This window comes from Chelonia mydas, chromosome 14, assembly GCF_015237465.2.
Source record: "Chelonia mydas isolate rCheMyd1 chromosome 14, rCheMyd1.pri.v2, whole genome shotgun sequence".
NCBI lineage: Eukaryota > Metazoa > Chordata > Testudines > Cheloniidae > Chelonia > Chelonia mydas.
Window position 1 is genome coordinate 44,113,876 of NC_051254.2, and position 19,340 is coordinate 44,133,215.

General features: G+C 64.9%; 2 protein-coding genes across 3 annotated transcripts; one reads left to right on the forward strand and one right to left on the reverse strand.

Moving 5' to 3' along the window:
• The first annotated feature begins 2,640 nt into the window (after positions 1-2,640).
• On the forward strand, positions 2,641-7,424 carry RING1 (ring finger protein 1). Its single transcript, XM_037913927.2, has 7 exons — positions 2,641-2,757; positions 4,114-4,217; positions 4,536-4,696; positions 5,225-5,440; positions 5,878-6,189; positions 6,567-6,735; positions 6,993-7,424. Exons 2-7 carry the CDS (start codon positions 4,140-4,142, stop codon positions 7,092-7,094), a joined length of 1,038 nt encoding a protein of 345 aa, XP_037769855.1. The 5' UTR covers positions 2,641-2,757; positions 4,114-4,139; the 3' UTR covers positions 7,095-7,424.
• A 467-nt stretch (positions 7,425-7,891) lies between these two features.
• On the reverse strand, positions 7,892-19,297 carry VPS52 (VPS52 subunit of GARP complex). 2 transcript variants are annotated; one of them, XM_037913923.2, is made up of 20 exons: positions 19,023-19,297; positions 16,745-16,829; positions 16,462-16,514; positions 16,302-16,377; positions 15,920-15,987; positions 15,454-15,629; positions 15,077-15,227; positions 14,788-14,888; positions 14,369-14,501; positions 14,074-14,131; positions 13,772-13,905; positions 13,317-13,472; positions 13,072-13,190; positions 12,298-12,421; positions 11,885-11,980; positions 11,489-11,596; positions 10,860-10,925; positions 10,226-10,337; positions 9,864-9,982; positions 7,892-8,422 (listed from the first exon to the last, which is right to left on the reverse strand). In XM_037913923.2, exons 1-20 carry the CDS (start codon positions 19,089-19,091, stop codon positions 8,276-8,278), a joined length of 2,151 nt encoding a protein of 716 aa, XP_037769851.1. In that variant the 5' UTR covers positions 19,092-19,297; the 3' UTR covers positions 7,892-8,275. The 2 variants fall into 2 exon arrangements, with proteins under 2 accessions (XP_037769851.1, XP_043383867.1); XM_043527932.1 differs by having other exon boundaries at positions 10,860-10,955; positions 19,023-19,175.
• Positions 19,298-19,340: the final 43 nt, after the last annotated feature.

A 19,340-nucleotide genomic window follows, 5' to 3' on the forward strand; every position in this document is an offset into this window, starting at 1 on the left:
GATTCACATGTTTAGACAATTCTATTGATGACAGAGTTCACTTTTGTATCAGACTCATTTATTGTGGGTTCATGTATGTTTGCATCAGGCACTGTGTGTGTGTTCACATATATGCTTGTGTATGGTGTGTGATGCATGTGTGTGATCTTGTGTGATTACATGTATGATTGTATAGCGTGTCTGAATTAATGTGTTTGCATGACAGCTAACCCATATGCAAGTCCCTGGGTTTCCAGCCCAGTTCAGACGTGTCATGTGACACGTGTGAGCTGACATGTTTGCATAGTGACTTCACACTGATCTGAACCCCAGTCCACACCTGTTCTAGCCCAAATGCTTATCAGCATGTTGCCGTCTTGTGTTGGTCTCGCTGCTCATTGGAGGTGACGTGTGTGAATTGTCCCCCTCATGCTGTCATTCGCACCCCTCCCTGCACCGTGGCTGCCCCCACATATCCCCCAGCCCCCGACTCTGTCAGCACCCTGCACTGAATGCCGGCTCCTGATTGTCCAAACGCAATTCTTGTGTCTGCGCCCAAGAATTGAGTGTGGACGTCGTGAGCCGGGGTTTCCTATCGACACCTGGCGAAGACGGGGGGGATGACCCCCACAGCACCCCACACAGCCTGGGGGAATGGGGCGTGAGGCCTTTCCTCTCTAGGGGGGCGCTGGCTCCGATCCGGCCCCAGGGCGGGGACTGGCTGGCTCAGGGGGGTAGGGAATGGGGCATGAGGCCTGTCCCCTCTAGGGGACGCTGTCTCTGATCCGGCCCCAGGGGAGGGACTGGCTAGCCTGGGGGTGGGTGGAGCGTGGTGGGCGACTCTCCTCTCCCAACCTCCCTCATCCATCAACCCCAAACTTTTCAGCCCCTATGACCTCTGCCCTTTGACCCCCCATCTCATTATCTCTGGAGACCAGTGGCCAACCTTGGCAGGTGGCTGAGGGGAGAACCCATAACCTGGGGATGATCCGTCCCCACCTTCACCATGTGAAAACTGATTGGCCAACAGGTGGGGGTGCAAATACAGATGATGCCACCTGATTGGTTGACAGGTGGCAGGGAATATAGACAGTGCCCTCTGATTGGCTACTGGGGAAGGTCACAAACCCGATTGGTTGAATGTGCTTGCCAGCTCCCGCCCCACACCCATTCTGGTTGGACAAGAGGTGGGGAGATATGGATTTGGCATGACCTGATTGGCCAACGGTGTGAAGGCGACACTCCCTGATTGGCTGACAGGTGGGGGGCATGCAGGTGACTCAGCTTTTAGGGTACAATGCCCCCCCCAAGTATTAAGGGGCCATTTCCAGGGTTTGCCGGCCTGACAGCAGAGCCAAGGGGCAGAGGGGAGGGGAGGGGGGACCCTGGGTTGGGGTGCGGGGGCAGTGAGGAGAGGGGGGTGGGGGCTCTGCCTGTGTCTGGTGTGAGCCCTCCCAACTCCAACACTCGAGCTAACTCCCCCACCCCCGCTCCCGCCCCATAATCCTCTGGGCCCTTTCACTGGGCACAATGGGCGGGGGGCGAGGGGAGGGGTGCAGCCTGTGTGGTCCCAGCCCTATTCAAAGGCCCAGCAGAGGCACCCGGAGCAGCCACCACTCCCCGCCCACCCCCCCTTCTTAACCATGCCTTGCCCCACCCCCACCCCCTTTCCTCCCCCAGCATCCCGACTCGGCTCCCCCCAGCAAACACCGAGCCCCTGTCCCCAGGGGGGTGAATGGCGGGGGGTCAGGCCAGGAGGCTGGGGGAGAGAAAGAGAGTGAGACATGGGGCAGGAAGGGGGCACTGGCAGGCAGCCCTCCCACCCGCTTTCACCCCATCTGCACGCCTGAGCCCCCACCCCAACCCCGCCCAGTGCCCTTCAAATCCAACCCCAGCGCTGCCAGTGCCCCCCCCTCCTGACCTGCAGCCCCCTCAGCTCCCAAGTTCTGGAGTCGCCCTGATGGAGGTGTTGGGGGGGGTAATGGCAGGTAAATCACACATGGGGAGAATAGTGTGTGGGGAGGGTCCCGCAGCTATGGCAAATAGACTCTGGGGGTCTCTGTCTTGGGGGGCTGGGGGTCCCGGTCTCGGGGGTTAAGCCCCTTGGGGAGCAAGGCTCAGGGGCTCTGCCTGCTGTGAGGGGTCTGCGGGGGGCAGGGTCTCTCTCTCTGGGGGGGAAAGGAGGGACGGGGGTGGTTAAACCCCTTCGGAAAGGGGTCCGGGGGTCTCTGTTGGGGCCAGGACCTCCCTGTGGGAAGGGCTGGGGGAGGGGGCATTGGGGAAGGTCTGTTGGGGGGCTGGGGGGGTCTCTCCAGGGGGGGCAGGGGACTCTCTGGGGGAGGCACCATGGGGGTCCCATTAAGGGGGGCTGGGGGTCTCTGTCTCGGGGGTCTCTCCAGGGGATTTGGGGGGGGTCCCATTAAGGGGGGCTGGGGGGTCTCTGTCTCGGGGGTCTCTCCAGGGGATTTGGGGGGGTCCCATTAAGGGGGGCTGGGGGGTCTCTGTCTAGGGGGTCTCTCCAGAGGGTCTGGGGGCTCTCTCTGGGGGAGGGGCCGTGGGGATCCCATTGGGGGGGATTCCCCGGGATCCCCGCCCGCCCCGTTCCGCTTCGGGAGGGGGAGTGGCTGGGCGGGTGACATCACCGGCGGGGGCAGGGGGAGTGCCTGACGTCACGGGGAGGGAGGGGAGGAAGTGACGTATCTGGTGGAGGGGAGGCCCCGCCCCCCCGAAAGTGAAGGAGGAAAAAAACGTTGTTTGTGTCTCGGACTCGGAGAGTCGGTGAGGGGGGGGGCTGGGCCTGGGGGGGACCCTGCAGCTGGGGGGAACCTGGGGGGCTGGGCCTGGGGGGGACCCTGCAGCTGGGGGGACCCTGGGGGGCTGGGCCTGGGGGTGGGGACCCTGCAGCTGGGGGGAACCTGGGGGGGCTGGGAAGGGGGGGGAGCCTGCAGCTGGGGGGGACCCTGGGGGGGGCTGGGGATGGGGGGACCCTGCAGCTGGGGGTCCCTGGGGGGCTGGGGATGGGGGGGAGCCTGCAGCTGGGGGGACCCTGGGGGGCTGGGGATGGGGGGGACCCTGCAGCTGGGGGGACCCTGGGGGGGCTGGGGATGGGGGGGACCCTGCAGCTGGGGGGACCCTGGGGGGGCTGGGGATGGGGGGGACCCTGCAGCTGGGGGGACCCTGGGGGGGCTGGGAATGGGGGGACCCTGCAGCTGGGGGGACCCGGGGGGGGCGGGGAATGGGGGGACCCTGCAGCTGGGGGGACCCTGGGGGGCTGGGCCTGGGGGGGACCCTGCAGCTGGGGGGAACCTGGGGGGCTGGGCCTGGGGGGGACCCTGCAGCTGGGGGGACCCTGGGGGGCTGGGCCTGGGGGTGGGGACCCTGCAGCTGGGGGGAACCTGGGGGGCTGGGAAGGGGGGGGAGCCTGCAGCTGGGGGGACCCTGGGGGGGGCTGGGGATGGGGGGACCCTGCAGCTGGGGGTCCCTGGGGGGCTGGGGATGGGGGGGAGCCTGCAGCTGGGGGGACCCTGGGGGGCTGGGGATGGGGGGGACCCTGCAGCTGGGGGGACCCTGGGGGGGCTGGGGATGGGGGGGGACCCTGCAGCTGGGGGGACCCTGGGGGGGCTGGGGATGGGGGGGACCCTGCAGCTGGGGGGACCCTGGGGGGGCTGGGAATGGGGGGACCCTGCAGCTGGGGGGACCCTGGGGGGGGCTGGGAATGGGGGGACCCTGCAGCTGGGGGGACCCTGGGGGGCTGGGGATGGGGGGACCCTGCGGCTGGGGATGGGGGGGACCCTGCAGCTGGGGGGACCCTGGGGGGCTGGGGATGGGGGGACCCTGCAGCTGGGGAGACCCTGGGGGGCTGGGGATGGGGGGACCCTGCAGCTGGGGGGACCCTGGGTGGCTGGGGATGGGGGGGACCCTGCAGCTGGTGGGACCCTGGGGGGGGGGCTGGGAATGGGGGGGAAGCCCTGTGACTTGAGGCGGGGCAGTTCTGGCTCGGGGGACCCTGGGGGCTGGGATATGGGGGAAGAGTGGGAGGCTCAAGGGGCAGCCCTTGGGGGGCTCGGTGTATGTGGGGGGCTTCCTAGGTAACCCCAGCTTTGGTTGCTCCCCATTAATCTGTCTCCCCCCCAGCTCCCCTCCCCTCAGCCCCCACCACCATGGCGACCCCGGCCAATGCTCAGAGCGCCAGCAAGACCTGGGAGCTGAGTCTGTATGAGCTGCACCGGACCCCCCAGGTGAGACATGTGGGGGGGAGAGAGGCGAGGGGCGACTGGGTTGGGGGACGGGATGGGGTGGGGATAACAGGCTTGGAGGGGGGGGTTGGATGGACCCATTGGTCTGATTTGGTGGGGTAGGGGGGTGAGGACACAGGGCTGGGCTTGGGGGGACACCAAAGTGGGAGGTGGGGCTGGGGGAGACCAGGCTGGAAGTGGCTGTGGGGGCACTAGGCTGGAAGGGGGGGGCATGGGGAGACCAGGCTCTAAGCGGGGGGCGGGCGGCTGGTCTGTGGGTGCCTGGGCTCTGACACCCACCCACCCACCCCCCCCCGGCAGGAGGCCATCATGGACAGCACGGAGATCGCGGTGTCCCCGCGCAGCCTGCACAGTGAGCTGATGTGCCCCATCTGCCTGGACATGCTGAAGAACACCATGACCACCAAGGAGTGTCTGCACCGCTTCTGCTCCGACTGCATCGTCACCGCCCTGCGCAGCGGGTACGGGGGGCCGCGGGGAGGGGTGGAAGCGAAGGGGGAGTCTTGGGGAAGGGATGGGGCCGCCTGGGAGCAGGGCAGAGAAGACCTGGGGTTGTGGGGGGTCGCTGGAGGGCAAATTGGGTGGGGGTGGCTGGGGAATGGCTGGGTGGGTCGGGGGGTCACTGAGGGGTGTATTGGGTGGAGGGTGGCTGCCGCGGGGGGTTGCTGGAGGGCGCATCGGGTTGGGGGTGGCTGCAGGGGGCAGACAGGGAAGGGCCGGGTGGGTTGGGGGTCACTTGGGGGTATATTGGGTGGGGGATGGCTCCGGGGGTGTCGCTGGAAGGTGCATCGGGTGGGGGGTGGCTATGGAGGGCAGACAAGGAAGGGCCGGGTGGATCAGGGCGTTGCTGAGGGGTGCATCGGGTGGAGGGTGGCTGTGGGGAGCAGACGGGGAAGGGATGGCTGGGGGTGTATTGGGTGGGGTTGGCTCTGGTAGGGCCAGGCGGGTTGGGGGGGCCCATGCCCGGGATAACCCCCCCCTCGGTGCAGGAACAAGGAGTGCCCCACCTGCCGGAAGAAGCTGGTCTCCAAGCGCTCGCTCCGTCCCGACCCCAACTTCGACGCCCTCATCTCCAAGATCTACCCGAGCCGGGATGAGTACGAGGCGCACCAGGACCGGGTGCTGGCCAAGCTCAGCCGGCTCCACAACCAGCAGGCGCTCAGCAGCAGCATCGAGGAGGGGCTCCGCATGCAGGCCATGCACAGGTGGGGGGGCAGGACCGAGGCGTCCTGGAGGCGCGAGCAGGGGTCTCCCCAGGATCACGGCCGCATTTCACACTGTTGTTGGCAGGGAATTTCCTGGGTTTTTACCACAGTTTCTGTGTGCAGAGGAACCAGGGTGTCGCTATAGCCGTGCCCCTGCCCCCCCGCCCGTCCCTCGGGACCCTCCCCACCCTCCCTAAATCCCACCCGTTAGCACTGCTCTCAACGCCCTGCTCTGGGGGGCTGGGGCCGGCTGAGGGGTCCGGCCCAAAGCGAGTGCTGCGTCTATTGGCTCAGTTTGGCATTTCCCACAGGTCTTGCAGGGAGTTTCCTACTGTTTTCCCCCCTCCAGCCGCTCTCCCTCCGCTCCCCCTCCCCCAGATAACCCCCCTCCGCTGCCCCTCCCCCCAATAACCCCGCTCTGCTTCTCCCCACCCCAGGGCGCAGCGGGTGCGGAAGCTGCACCAGGAGTCCGACAACACCACGTTCAGCGGGGGGGAGGACAACTGCGACAGCCGCTCCCACCTGAGCAACGCCTCAGCCCCCAGTCACCCCGAGGCCGGCCCCAGCCGCAAGCGCTCGCGCGCCTCCGACGACTCGGGGCCTGAGCCCGACCCCGACCCTGAGACCTCGCATGACGGGGGGGGCTGCGGGACCCCCGAGCCGGGCGTCGAGCCGGGCAGCAGCGAGATCGAACTCGTCTTCCGCCCCCACCCCGTGCTGGTGGAGAAGGGGGAATACTCCCAGACCAGGTGAGAGCAGCCCCTTGAGCATCCCTCCATTCCCCGAGCCCCAGGGTCCCCCTCCTAGAACCCAGGCTGCTCCCCGTGCTGGGAGGAAGTGGGAGTTCTCCCAGACCAGGTGAGAGCAGCCTCTGGGGCCCCTGTATTCCACGATCCCCCCTGAGCCAGCTGCAGTAGAGGGGAGAGCCTGGGGACCCCAAGAGTCCAGCACCCCATTGTCACATGTGCCCGCCCGCTCCCGCCCCATTGCGCCTCTCCCAAGCGCAGCCTCCAAAGTGACCTGCCCCTGTGTCTGTCCCCCCAGCACTCATACCCCCCCCCCCCAGCACCCATACTTCCCCCCCGCAGTCCAGGCAGTCCCCCTCACCCTGCCCTGTGCCCGGCAGGTACGTAAAGACGACGGCTAATGCCACGGTGGACCACCTCTCCAAGTACTTGGCCCTGCGCATCGCACTGGAGGAGGCGCCAGCCCCTGGCCCCGAGGCCCCCGGCCTGGAGGATGTGAGCGAGAAGCAGTACACGATCTACATCACCACCTCCGGGGGGCCCTTCACGGTACGGGGGCTGGGAGGCAACGCTGGCCCTAGGGCAGTGCTAGGGGCCTGTGCTGCGGGTCGGGGGTCAGCAGGGGGCGCTCTCCCCTGGCAGTCAGGGCTGGCCCCATTGAAGCACTTGGGGGCGGGGGCAGCAGGGGGTGCTCTCCCCTGGCAGTCAGGACTGGCCCCATTGCCGCAGTAGGGGGCTGTTCTGTGGGGGGCGGGGGCAGCAGGGGGCGCTCTTCCCCCCCCCCCACTAACCCCATCTCCCCGCAGACTCTGAATGGCTCCCTCACCCTGGAGCTGGTGAACGAGAAGTTCTGGAAGGTCACCAAGCCCCTGGAGCTGTACTATGCCCCCACCAAGGAGCAGAAGTAGGGGGGCCCCTCTGACCAGAACTGGCCCGTCCCCCCATGGAACTCAGCCCAGCGATCGCCTTGCTGCTGCGCCCCCGTGTACAGCCGCTGGAGCCAGCAGGGCTGGGGGCCCAGGCAGGGCCCCCCAAAAGCTGGAAACATCCCCCCAAGGATGGGGTACTGCTCCCAGGACAGACGCCTGCCCCTAAGGGGCACCCCTTAGATTCTGCTTTGTCCCCCCTGCACAGGGACGCCTGCTGCTTCCCCCCATGCTGTGGGGGGGGATTCGCTTTGGGGGCTTTTCACAGTGGTTCTGCTGTTCGTGGCTCATTAAGCAATTTGGGTCTTTGAAGCATCAGCGTCTGAGTCTCTTGGGGTTTGGGGGGGAAGGTGGAGGAGCCTCGGCCCTATCTTCACAGAACTGGGCTCCCAGCCCCCACTGCTCTAACCAACCAGCCCCCACTCCCCCCCCCAGAGCTAGGGAGAGGACCCAGGAGTCCTGGTTCCCAGGCCCCATCCTGCTCTAGCCCACCAGACCCTACTCCCCTTCCAGAGCTGGGAGAGCACCCAAGAGTCCTGGCTCCCCCTTGGGTTGGGGAGGGGTTACAGGCTGGAGTGGGAGGGGAGGTACTGGATGAACTGGACACACTGGTCTGAGCTGGGGGAGTCTAGGCAGCTGGAGCACCTGTATCTGAGCCAGGTACCAGCCGCAGGTCCTGAGTCCCACCCCATCGCCCCTCCCTGTGCTAGGGTGGGGGAGGGTCCTCCCTGCTGTTCTGCCCCTCCCCCATCACGTGCCAGGGGTCCCAAACAAGCTAGTGAGTAGCAGGGAGTTTATTGTCACTGTTCAAAGCCAGATATACACACACACAAGCAATCTGGAGGGGAGAAGAGAGCCCCCCCCGACACCCACCTGCAGGTCCCTCACCTTCCCCTTCCCTTGTGGGGAGCCCCTGCAGGGCAGAGAGGGGTGCAGCCTAGAGCCACCCCCCAACCATAGGGGCCCCACAGGTTGGTGGGGAGTGCTGGGGTTGGACTGGTCCCAGGGGGTTATAGCAGCATGGGGCAGGGCTCCATGGGGCAAAGAATCTTCCACTCCCCACAGTGCATTGGGCAGGGGGCTGGCCCACGGGGAAGGGGGCTGCGCCGATCCACCCATGCCAGGGGCAGGGTTGGAGGGGGGCTCGTGCAGGTTCCCCTCTCCTAGAAGTTGGGCTTGTGTTTCTTCAGCTCCACCATGAGGTGGTGGATGTTGATGAGCTCGGCGCGGGCCGGCAGGGCGCGCAGGGGGGGCTGTGCCAGCACCTTGTGGAAGCGGTGATAGTACTGGATCAGCTGGGTCAGTGCCCCCTGCAGGGGAGAGAGAGTGCGGGAGTCAGAGCTCCCCCCATGTCCGCCCCCCCCATGTCCGCCCCCCCCCATGTCCATCCCCCCCCAGGGCTCTCCCTGCCGGACAGTGGCACCTCCCCCCTCCTTAACACCTGCCGGACCTCGGTGCCCCCTCCTCCCCTGCACTCCAGCCCCCACCACCTGGCGGGAGCTGGCTCTCAGGCAGACATCCCCCCCATACGTAAGGGCAATACCCGTACAGCTGCTGGGCCAAGTGATTAGCCCCTCACTGGGTGAGCAGATGCAGGGTAACAGGATTCTAAATAACATCCCAGCCCCCCTCACGTCCGTCTCTGCCAGGGGTCCGGGGAGAAAGCTGGGCTTTAGCCACAGCCCCCCAGGCCAGTCTCCTCAGCAAACAAGGGATGTGGGGGCTACATGAAGTGACAGAGCAGGGAGCCTGTCCGCACACTAGGTATTGGCAGGTGCCGTCAGACTGGGAGGGCGTATCTCAGGGTGCTGCCGGGGTCGGTCCTGGCTCCTGTCCTAGTCAATAGTTTTATTAATGGCTTAGAGAATGGAGCCGAGACGCTGCTTATAAAATCTGCAGCTGACCCCTGGCTGAGGTGGGGGGGTTGCCAGCACTGTGGAGGGCAGGGTTAGACTTCAAAACAACCCGGACACAGCGGAGAACTGGTCTGAATTCAATAAAGTGCAAAGTAAGTTACTGGGGCAGAAGAACTGAAACACACAGCTCCAGTCTAGGGCCTAGCTGGCTGGGGAGTGCACCGCTGAGAAGGAGCTGGGGTTACAGTGCATCACACAGAGTGTGAACCAGCCCCGTGATGCCGCTGTGGAAAAGGCTGATGTCACGCTGGGCTGCGTTAACAGGGGTGTTGTGTGACAACTGTCCCGCTCGGCCGGAGCTGGAGTGTGTGTCCAGCTGTGTGTCCAGCTGTGGGCCCCGCAGTTTAAGAGAGCTGGGGACAAATGGGAGAGGCCAGAGGAGAACACCACAAGTGACAAAGGCTTAGGGAAGCAGACCTGTGAGATCAGGTTAAAAACACCTGGCTCGTTTAGTCCTGAGGTGGGGCTGAGAGCAGCCTTCAGCTCTGCCCCGGGCTCTTCTAGAAAGGATGGGGGTCCCTAGGAGGCAGGACACAGAGCAAGGGGCTCACTCTGCAGCACGGGTGAGTCTGGCTGGAGATGAGGAAACATTTTCTAACTCCCCGGGCAGCAAAGCCCTGGACCAGGCGCTGGGGGAGGCTGGGACCCCAGGCCAGCCCCCACACCCGGGAATCCTCATCCCTGGAGGTTTTTCAGGCCAGGTTGGACAAGCTCCCCAGGGCGGGCGGTGCTAGGCTGGCTTTACTTGGCCCGGCCTCAGCACAGGGGGCTGGACTCGGTGGCCTCTGGGGGTCCCTGCCAGCCTCCTGGCTCTGTGATTCACTGCCCGTCTCACCTGGATGATGCTGGTCCCGTTTTTGAAGTTGCTGAAGGATCTCATGACGTCCTGGCTCAGCAATTCCACCGAGGCCTTCCACGTGGTAGAGAATCCGCGCACCAGCTGGGTCACCCGGGCTGGGGAGAGACGGGGGGGGTCAGCGCCACCGGGGTGGGGGCGGAGCCTAGAACCACCCCCCAGTCTGGGGAACCCAATTATAGAGAACCCAGCACCAGGGACAGGCTCACACTGTCAGCTGAGGGACCCTTGCAGCTCCCCTCCTGCTGTAGCCAGTGGGGGGGTGGAGACACGGGGGTAGGAACGGGGTCCCTGTCTGTCACCCTCGTCATGTAGGGGGCAGGGGGGTCCCTTTGTCTCACCCTCCTCCCCACGCAGCCGGTCGAGCTGCCCCTTCTCAATGAGTGACTCCGACTCCTTGACGAAGGCGATCATCCCCCCAAACGGGGGCGACAGGATCTCCTCGATGAACTCCTGGGGGGAGGAAGGGAGAGAGTCAGCGCCGGCACTGCCCCCTCACCCTCCCCACACTCCCACCCCCATCCCAGCATCAGCCCTGCCCCCCCATCCTCCCACCCCTGCACTGCCCCCTACGCCCAGCACAGCACCTTGCCCCCCCCACTCATCTGCTACCCCAGGGTCCCAGGCCGGGATCAGGGCTCCCTAGGAAGGTTTCCGCTGGGTGGGAAGACCCCATGGGGGGGGCCTTAGGGTAGCACCAGGTGGTTAGACCCCTTCCCCCACACCCACTCCACCCCCTCCCCCCCAAAAGGCCACATGACGCATTCTTCGATTCCAAGGCCAGAAGGGACAATCGTGACCCCAGGACGGAGCTCGGGCTCAGCGGATTCCTCACCGTGCCCCTTGTCTGTTCCAGAGCCCCCCCGTTGCCCTCCACCCCCGTCTGTTCCAGATCCCCACCCCCCAGGTCAGTGCCCCCTGCCTGGACCCACAGCCCACGCTCTGGCCCTAGTTGCATGGCGCGTGGGAACTCACCTGGGACCGGGCTGAAAGCAGCTGCTGGAAGCCCTCCACCTCCTTGCTTTCCTCCACTGCCCGCTCCTGGGGAGGGAATGGGGCAGGGGGTGTGACCTGTCACTCCAGGGCCGTCAGCACCAAGCCGGGGTGGGGGGGGCGGCAGGGAACAGGGTAGAGGGTGTGACCTGTCACCCCAGGGCAGTCAGCACCAAGCGGGGGCGTGTGTGACCTGTCACCGCAGGGCCATCAGCACCAAGGTGGGGGGGCTGCCTGGCTCGATGGGGGGGAGGCAGGGAAAGGGACACGGGGCCTCTCCCCTCTATGGGGCGCTGGCCCTGAGCTGGCCCCAGGGCAGGGGGATAAATGGCTGGGGGAGGTTCGAATGGGACATGGAGTCTGTCCCCTCTAGGGGGCACCGGCTCCCATCCGGCCCAAGGGCACAGACTGGCAGGCTCAGGGGGGCAGAGAATGGGACACAGGGACTTTCCCCTCTGGGGGCGTCAGCTCCCATCCAGCCCCAGGGCAGGGACTGGCAGGCTCAGAGGGGTGGGGAATGGGACGCGGGGCCTGTCTCCTCTAGGGGGCGCCGGTTCCCCAGGGCAGGGGGTACAGGCTGGCTCTTGGGGGAGCACATAGGGGGCTGTTACCATGAGGACGCTCAGCATCATGTCGTAGTTGTTGATGAGGAAGATGAGCTGCTCCTTGCGCGATGAGAACTCAGCCGCCACCCGCAGCACGAAGTTCTCCACCTCCACCTGGGGCAGAGCGGGGGCTGAGGGGCCGAGCCAGTGACCCCAGTGCCCAAGGGACCCCAGGACTCCTGGGTCCCCTGGCTGGGTGGGCCCCACCACCATGGGCCCGAGGGACTCCAGCTTCCCCCCGGCCGCAGGACTCCTGGTTCTCCTGGGCTGTATCTCCCTCCCCATGGTACCCATAGCTCTCTGGCAGCACAGGGCCCACCCTGGTATCCACTGCGCCCCCACTGTGCTGTGTCTCCCTCCCAGACCTGCAGCCCGCCCCCAGCAGGGCAGGGCCCTCCGTACCTGCAACTGCCCCAGCAGTGTGTGGGTTCGCTCGTTGGGGAAGGTCTGGTTGATGCTGACAATGGCAGAGGAGAACTCCGCATAGCGCCGCGTGATCTGGGGGGACACAGGGGCCTGAGGGCACAGCAGGGTTCCCAGGGACCCCCAGACGCTCCTCCCCCGGCGTTCCCTGATCTCCACCCGACACCCCAACCCCCTGCAAACTACTCACCCTGCCCTAGGCCAGTCCCCCCACTTCCCCGACAGCCCTAGCCCCCCTCGCCCCATATGAGCGCCCACTAACTCCCCACACCCTGCAAAGCCCCCTCAAGCCCCTCCCATCAACACTACCCACTGTTCCCAGGGTGAGCTCCCCATCCCCACCACCCCTCCTCCCTGCACGGACCCCCCCACCCCGTGCCCATCCCCCCTACGTAGTGGGGGCGTGTGTCCAGGAAGCCCAGTTTCTGGGGGTCTGTGTTCTGGATGCTCTGGATGTTCAGCTCCAGGATGTACTCGAACCGCGGCCACAGGATCTCCAGCAGCGTGTCCCAGTACCTGGAGGGGGAGCGGCTCGCCTGGGTTCTCTCCTGGCTCTGAGTGGGCAGTGGGGCCCAGCGGTCAAAGCAGGGAGCTGGGACCCGGGACTCCTGGGTTCTATTCCCAGCTCTGGGAAGGGAGTGAGGTCTAGTGGTATAGAGAGGGGGAGCTGGGAACCAGGACTCTAGGGCTCTCTCCCAGCTCCGAGCGGGTAGTGGGGTGCAGCAGGTCAGAGCAGGGGGCTGGGAGCCAGGACCCCAGGGCTCTCTCCCGGCACCGTGTGGGCAGTGGGGCCCAGCGGTCAGAGCAGGGGGCTGGGACCCGGGACTCCTGGGTTCTATCCCCAGCTCTGGGAAGGGAGTGAGGTCTAGTGGTGTAGAGCGGGGGAGCTGGGAACCAGGACTCTAGGGCTCTCTCCCAGCTCCGAGCAGGTAGTGGGGTGCAGCGGGTCAGAGCAGGGGGCTGGGAGCCAGGACCCCGGGGCTCTCTCCCAGCTCCGAGCGGGTAGTGGAGTGCAGTGGGTCAGAGCAGGGGGCTGGGATCCAGGACCCCGGGGCTCTCTCCCAGCTCCGAGCAGGTAGTGGGGTGCAGTGGGTCAGAGCAGGGGGCTGGGAGCCAGGACCCCGGGGCTCTCACCCGGCGGCAGAGCAGGGCGGGCCCACACTCACTTGTCGATGGCGGGGACGTTGCGCTTGGCCGTGATGGCTCGGAAGCGCAGGACGATGTGGATGCAGAGGAAGATGGCAATGCTGTCGTAGCAGTCACACACGTACGCGTCCATGTGTTTCTGGGGGGCACAGACACGGGGTCAAAGGGGCTGAGAGCCCCCAACAGCCGCCATCTCCCGCCCACTCCCTGCAGCAACACCCCAGCATCGCCCCCCACCGAGCCACCCCACCCTCCCCAGGCTCACCAGGAACATGGCCAGCGTCTTGCCCATGACGGCGTTGAAGAGCTCCTGGGCGCTGGGCCCCGTCACCAGGAAGAAGTCGCAGAGGAAGAGATACTCGCGGCAGCTGTTGTCCAGCAGAGCGTAGTGCTGGCTGCGGAAGAGCGACTCGAAGGGGTACTGCCGGGGGGGGAGGGTGTTCGCTCAGGGGGAGGACACAGCCCCCCTCAACCCCTCTGGCAGGCGAACAGCAACTCGAAGGGGTACTGCCGTTGGGGGGGGAGGGACACACACCCAGCCCCCCACCCAACCTGCTTCCCCAGTGACCCGCCTGATCCACTGGCCCTAAGAGGTCACAGCCTCCCTCTCCTCCACCCCAGCCAGGCCAAGCCTCCTGTCCCCCACCTCCCCATCTCCTTCCCCACTCCCACAGCCTGACCCCAGCCAGGGTCTCAGCCCCCAGGACCCCACTTGCTCACGCGGACATCGCTCTTCTGGGCGGCGTGAGGCACAATGATGGGCCCCTCCAGCTCGGCCCCCCCGATCACACTGCCCCGGTTCCCCAGCGTGAAGATTGTGTTGCGGTTCTTCAGCGATGGCTTTGAGAAAAACCGTGGCGGAGGGTGTCAAGGGAAAGAGCGGGAGATGTGGCCCGGCCAACCCCCCCCCCCGCCCCCCGTTGCCTTCCCAGCCAGCCCCCTCACCCCACAGCCCCACACCCTTTCCCTGCCCTGCAGGGTGCTGGGGAATGCGGTTGTCCAGGCACAGGGAGCCAGGATATCTTTCTTGGCCGTGTCCTCCACTCCCATCAGGTCGTCCTTCTCCGCCACCTCCTCGTACTGCAGGACAGACAGACCGACGCGGCGGGGGTCAGTGTGGGGTCCTCAGCCCCTCCCCCCAGTACTGCAGGACAGACGGCGGGGGTTAGGGTGGGTTCCCCCATCCCCACCCCGTCATTCACATGGGGGGGAACCAGGGCACGGTGTGTGGGAATCCCCACCCCCACACGCCTGCCCCATGGGGCTCCCTGCACCACCACCCCGAGGGCTGCCCCACTCTCCCCGGGCTCCCCTCACCTGGATCTTCATGAGGCGGCTGGTGTAGGATTTGAAGTAGGACAGATAGATCTTGCTCATGGTCTCCACGTACTGCTCCCGCAGCTCCTGCGCCACCGACCGCTCGTTCCCTAGCAGGAACTGGTAGAAGAACCTGCCAAGGGGCGTCAGCCTGGGGAACTGCCCGCCACTAGTGCAGGGCATTCTGGGAGAGCTCCATAGCCCCAGCTGCCCGCTGGCTAACTTGTAGCGGAGCAGGGAATTCTGGGAGATCCCCGTACTCTCCAGTCCCCACTCCCATGGGTAGACCTGTACTGGAGCAGGACATTCTAGGAGATTCCCGTTTAACACCCCCACCCCCACCCATGGCTGACCTGTACTGGAGCACAGCATTCTGGGAGATTCCCGTTTAACACCCCCACCCCCAACCCATGGCTGACCTGTACTTGAGCAGGGCATTCTGGGGGATCTGGTAGTTGGTCATGGGTTTGCGGAAGGAGTAGACTTTCTGTAGGACGAACTCCCGGATCTTGGTCACAGCCTGCAGGGGGTTGAGGGGGAGCAGATCATGGACCACAGCGCAGGCTGAGCCCACACGGACACCCTCCCCTTCCTCCCAGTGCCTCCCCACCCCCCTCAGCTCCACACCCCCCGCACCTCCATCCTGCGACACCCGTGTGACCAGCTCTGGGGGAGGGGCTGAGCTTGGTCTCCTGGGGCAAGGCTCACCTTGACCTTCAGCCGGTCCAGCACGTGGTGCACGTCGGTGCAGGCCATGGTCTCGCGGAAGGCCTGCTCCTTCACGTAGTTCATCTTGTTGTTCAGCTCATGCAGCTGCTCCAGGAAGTCCTGCTCGGTCACCGGGGCCTCCAGGATGGTGCTGGGGGGACGGGACAGGGACAAAGGCATCCCAGGGTCACACCTCACAGCCTGTGCATCCAGCCCAGGAGACAGTCCCCCCCCAGAGGTGGTGGCCAGCACCCCAAGCCCCCCTACCCACCAGCACCTTCCCCCATCTCCCTGCAACCTGTCCCCCCACAGTGCCCTCCCCACACCTCCCAGCCCACACCTGACCGCAGCAGCCAACCCCCAGCCCATCCCTCCACCTGATCATAGCAGCTGGCACCACGAGCTCGTCCACCAGCTGGCTGAGCTGGCTGCGCACGGCCTGGCGGTTCTTGAGCCGCAGGTTCATGGCCACCGACTGCTCCTGCAGCGTCTGGATCTCGCAGCTGATGCTGCTCAGGTCACACTGGAAGGAGCTCAGCATCTGCTCCATGCGCTGGGGGCGGGGGGAGGGGAACAGTCAGAGATATGGACACCCCCCTCCCTGGCAAGGAGGTGCAGGGGCTGGGAGACACCCCAGGCAGGGCTGCTGGGGCTGGGGGTCAGGGCTGCAGACAGTGTTCTGCGGAGTGGGGAGAGTTTGGGGGCATCAAGAGGTTGTGGGGGTTTCCCATGGGGTTCCAGGTCTCACCTCCAGGATGTTAACACAGGCAGGGACCTACGGGTGGGGGGCTGGAGGGTGGCGCCCCAGGGGCTGGGGGTTTCCCAGGGAGGTCAGGGGCTCACCTCCAGGATGGCGTCACAGGCGGTGATCTGGTTGTGCAGGGAGGTGATGTTCTTGCTCTCCTTGATGTCTGTAGGGCAGGCAGGCTGCTAAGGAAATAGGCAGGGGGGACGGGGGGCCCAGCCAGCCAGGCAGCGGGGGGAATGCACGTGAGAGGCCCTGGGTAGGGGCCATTTTCCTCTTTCTCCTAGGGAAGGGTTTGCCCCTTAACACCCCTCTCTGCTGGTGTGGAGGGAGACACCCCAGGATATAAAGCGGTTCAGCCAGGGTGCAAGGACCTCCCCCTGACACGGAGACCTCCTCCGGGCCCCTCCCCCCATCGGCCCCCACCCACACTGTGCCCGGAGAGTGGGCCCCTAGGGGGGACTCCATGGGGCAGGATACAGTCCCTGATGGAGGCGTGCTCAATGTGCTGCAGCTCCAGTTCCACCTGCTTGGAGTACTGCCGCAGATCCACGCCCTGGGGAGAGAGGGGAGAGTCACCTGGGCTGGGGGGGTTCAGCTGGGCCCCTGCCCCAGGAGAGGAAGGAGGGGGGCAACTTACCGTCTTCAGCGCCTCCTGAACCAGGGAGTCCTCCAGGTTGGCTTGGATGTGAACTGAGGGAGGGGAGACTGGGTCAGTACCCAATAACAGTCGTCCCCCAAACCCACCTCCCCACAGTACCCCCACCTCCCTGCATTCCCACCCCCCACAGTGCTCCCCCACCTCCCTCCATCCACCCAAACTACTCCTGGTCTCCCCCATCCCACAGCCCTCCCCCACTTTTCCAGATCACTGTCTGCCCCCCATTGGTTGCTGTGTAGGGGTAAGGCCCCCCCGCACTTACTGTCCACTTCGTCCAGGATGAACTCATCGGAGGTGAGGTCCAGGTCCCCCAGGTTCAGCTGCAGCGACTGCTCCTCTCCACGGCCCTAGGGAGTGCAGGGCAGGCAGTTACGGGGGGCTGTGGGGGAGCAGTGAGCTCCAGCAGGCTCTGGGGAAGGGATCTTGGAGGTACACCTAGTAAGCAGGCAAAACAGGCCAGAGGCTGGGGGGTGTAAGCACTATAGAGGTTCAGGGAATAGAGCGCAGGGTTACGGGGGGTGGGGGTGGGCTAGGAACAGAGGGACAAGTGGGGGTCAAGAAGGGAGCACAAACATAGAGTTCACTGCAGAGATAAAAGACTACGGGGGCATGGAATGGGACTTGGAACCTATGGGGTGTGGGGCACAAAAAGGGGTCAGTGGGGTTCTATCACCCATGAAACAGGAGGTCCCAGGGTCATGGGGGGCAGTGTGGGGTCAAAGATGACAGCTGAAGGTGGGTTCAGGGGATATGGAGCAAGGGTGGATGGATGGGGATAGGAGAATCAGAGGTTATGGGGTGTTGGGGGCACCACAGGGGGTGAAAGATCATGGCTAACGTGGAGACACAGGATACATAGCACTGGCAAGGGTCAGCGCCTAAGTTCCCTGTAAGCTGCGTGGCCACACAGCAGCCTATTCAGTGCCGTGCAGGCGCTCAGGGAACCCACTCGTGGACCTACCACGGACGGGGCATCCCTCCCCTAGCCCCAACTCTGCTGCGGCCCGGACCTGCTGCGGCACCCCTCTCCAAGCCTTGGCCTGGCCCTACCGGGGCCGGGGTACCTATCCTGTGGCCCCAACCCCAGAGCTGCCGTGGTGGGAAGAGGCGCCTCTCCTTGCCCAGCCTAGGTGCTGCTGAGGAGAGAGAGAGCTGGAAGGAGTCCTCTCTCCCCACCATAGCCCTGGGGCAGCCTGCACCCCAAAACCCTCATCCACGGCCGCACACCACAGCCCACACCCCCAGCCAGAGCCCTCACGCCCCCCGCACCCTACCCTCGGCCCCAGCCCTGAGCCCCTCCCACACGCCGAACCCCTCGGCCCCAACCCCACCACATGAATTTTGTTATGAGTACCAATATGGGGGTGATTATGTATCGGTGCACATAACAAAATTAATTCCGCACATGGGTGGGAAAAATTAGAGGGAACGTGGTCAGCACTCAGCGAAGGTCGCGAACATCGCTCTGTGTTTAGGAATCATAGAATCATATAATATCAGGGTTGGAAGGGACCTCAGGAGGTCATCCAGTCCAACCCCCTGCTCAAAGGCTTTGTCAAGCCTGACCTTGAAAACCTCTAAAGAAGGCGATTCCACCACCTCCCTAGGTAACCCACTCCAGCGCTTCACCACCCTCCTAGTGAAAAAGTTTTTCCTAATATCCAACCAAAACGTTCCCCACTGCAACTTGAGACCATTACTCCTTGTTCTGCCATCTGCTACCACTGAGAACAGTCTAGAGCCATCCTCTTTGGAACCCCCTTTCAGGTAGTTGAAAGCAGCTATCAAATCCCCCCTCATTCTTCTCCTCCGCAGACTAAACAATCCCAGTTCCCTCAGCCTCTCCTCATAAGTCATGTGTTCCAGTCCCCTCATCATTTTTGTTGCCCTCCGCTGGACTCTTTCCAATTTTTCCACATCCTTCTTGTAGTGTGGGGCCCAAAACTGGACACAGTACTCCAGGTGAGGCCTCGCCAGTGTCGAATAGAGGGGAAAGATCACATCCCTCGAAGTTCGTGACACACGGCCACCAGGTGCTGCAGCCCCACGACCAGGCCAGCCACGGGGCAGGGTCAACGTGGGGCCCTTGGCAGCTGAGTCAGGGGTGGGGGGCGCAGAGAGAGGGAACAGAGCAGGGGGAGGGGCAGAGGTCAGGGGCATTAGGGGCACCAGAGGGGGGAGGGGAGGAGGTTCGGGGGGGTCAGAGGTTACGAGGATCAGGGGTCACATGAACAGGCAAGGGGGCGCGTTGGGGTCAGAGGTCAGGGTGATGCAAGCAAGGGCCTGGAGTCACTGGGGTCAGGGTCAAAGGTCACAGAAGCCTCAGGCTCCCACATTTCACACAGCACTTAAGGGGGTCACTTGCAAACCCTGCCCAGGCCCAGACCCGCCCCCCAGCACGTTGCGGGGTCGGGGGGGCGGTAGATGACAAGTGAGGGCCAATTTGGACATCAAGAGGCGGTTCCCTACCACGGGCCTATTTTGGGAGGGACCGGAAGTGGGGTGCCTGGGGACCGGAAGTTGGGCTGTAGGAACCTCACCATCCCCTCCTCTTCTTCCATCTCAGTCGCCCGCAGCCCCAGCTCCTCATCGGGCCTCAGAGCCGCCATCGTCCCCGCCCCGCTCCTTCTTTCGCTCCCGCCGCATCCGGGCCTCCAAGGGCTCACTTCCGGCCGTGCGCCTTAAAAAACTACAACTCCCATGATGCACCGGGTGGGGGTGGCGGGGTTACCGGAAATGAGGTAACAAACCTCTCCTTTCGGGAACGGAAGAGGGTGACGGGCATGAAAATGCCCCCCGGAGTCGAAGGAGGTCACCCCCACCAAATAGAGGGGATTTAATCCCATAGGAGCCTTCTA

Coding starts and splice junctions, on each gene's coding strand:
- RING1 (XM_037913927.2), top strand. CDS start 4,140: ATGGCGACCCCGGCCAATGCTCAGAGCGCCAGCAAGACCTGGGAGCTG. Junction 4,697..5,224: donor GTCACCGCCCTGCGCAGCGG/GTACGGGGGGCC, acceptor CCCTCGGTGCAG/GAACAAGGAGTGCCCCACCT. Junction 5,441..5,877: donor CGCATGCAGGCCATGCACAG/GTGGGGGGGCAG, acceptor TCCCCACCCCAG/GGCGCAGCGGGTGCGGAAGC.
- VPS52 (XM_043527932.1), bottom strand. CDS start 19,091: ATGGCGGCTCTGAGGCCCGATGAGGAGCTGGGGCTGCGGGCGACTGAG. Junction 16,378..16,461: donor TTCAGGAGGCGCTGAAGACG/GTAAGTTGCCCC, acceptor CTCTCTCCCCAG/GGCGTGGATCTGCGGCAGTA. Junction 14,889..15,076: donor TGGACCGGCTGAAGGTCAAG/GTGAGCCTTGCC, acceptor AACCCCCTGCAG/GCTGTGACCAAGATCCGGGA.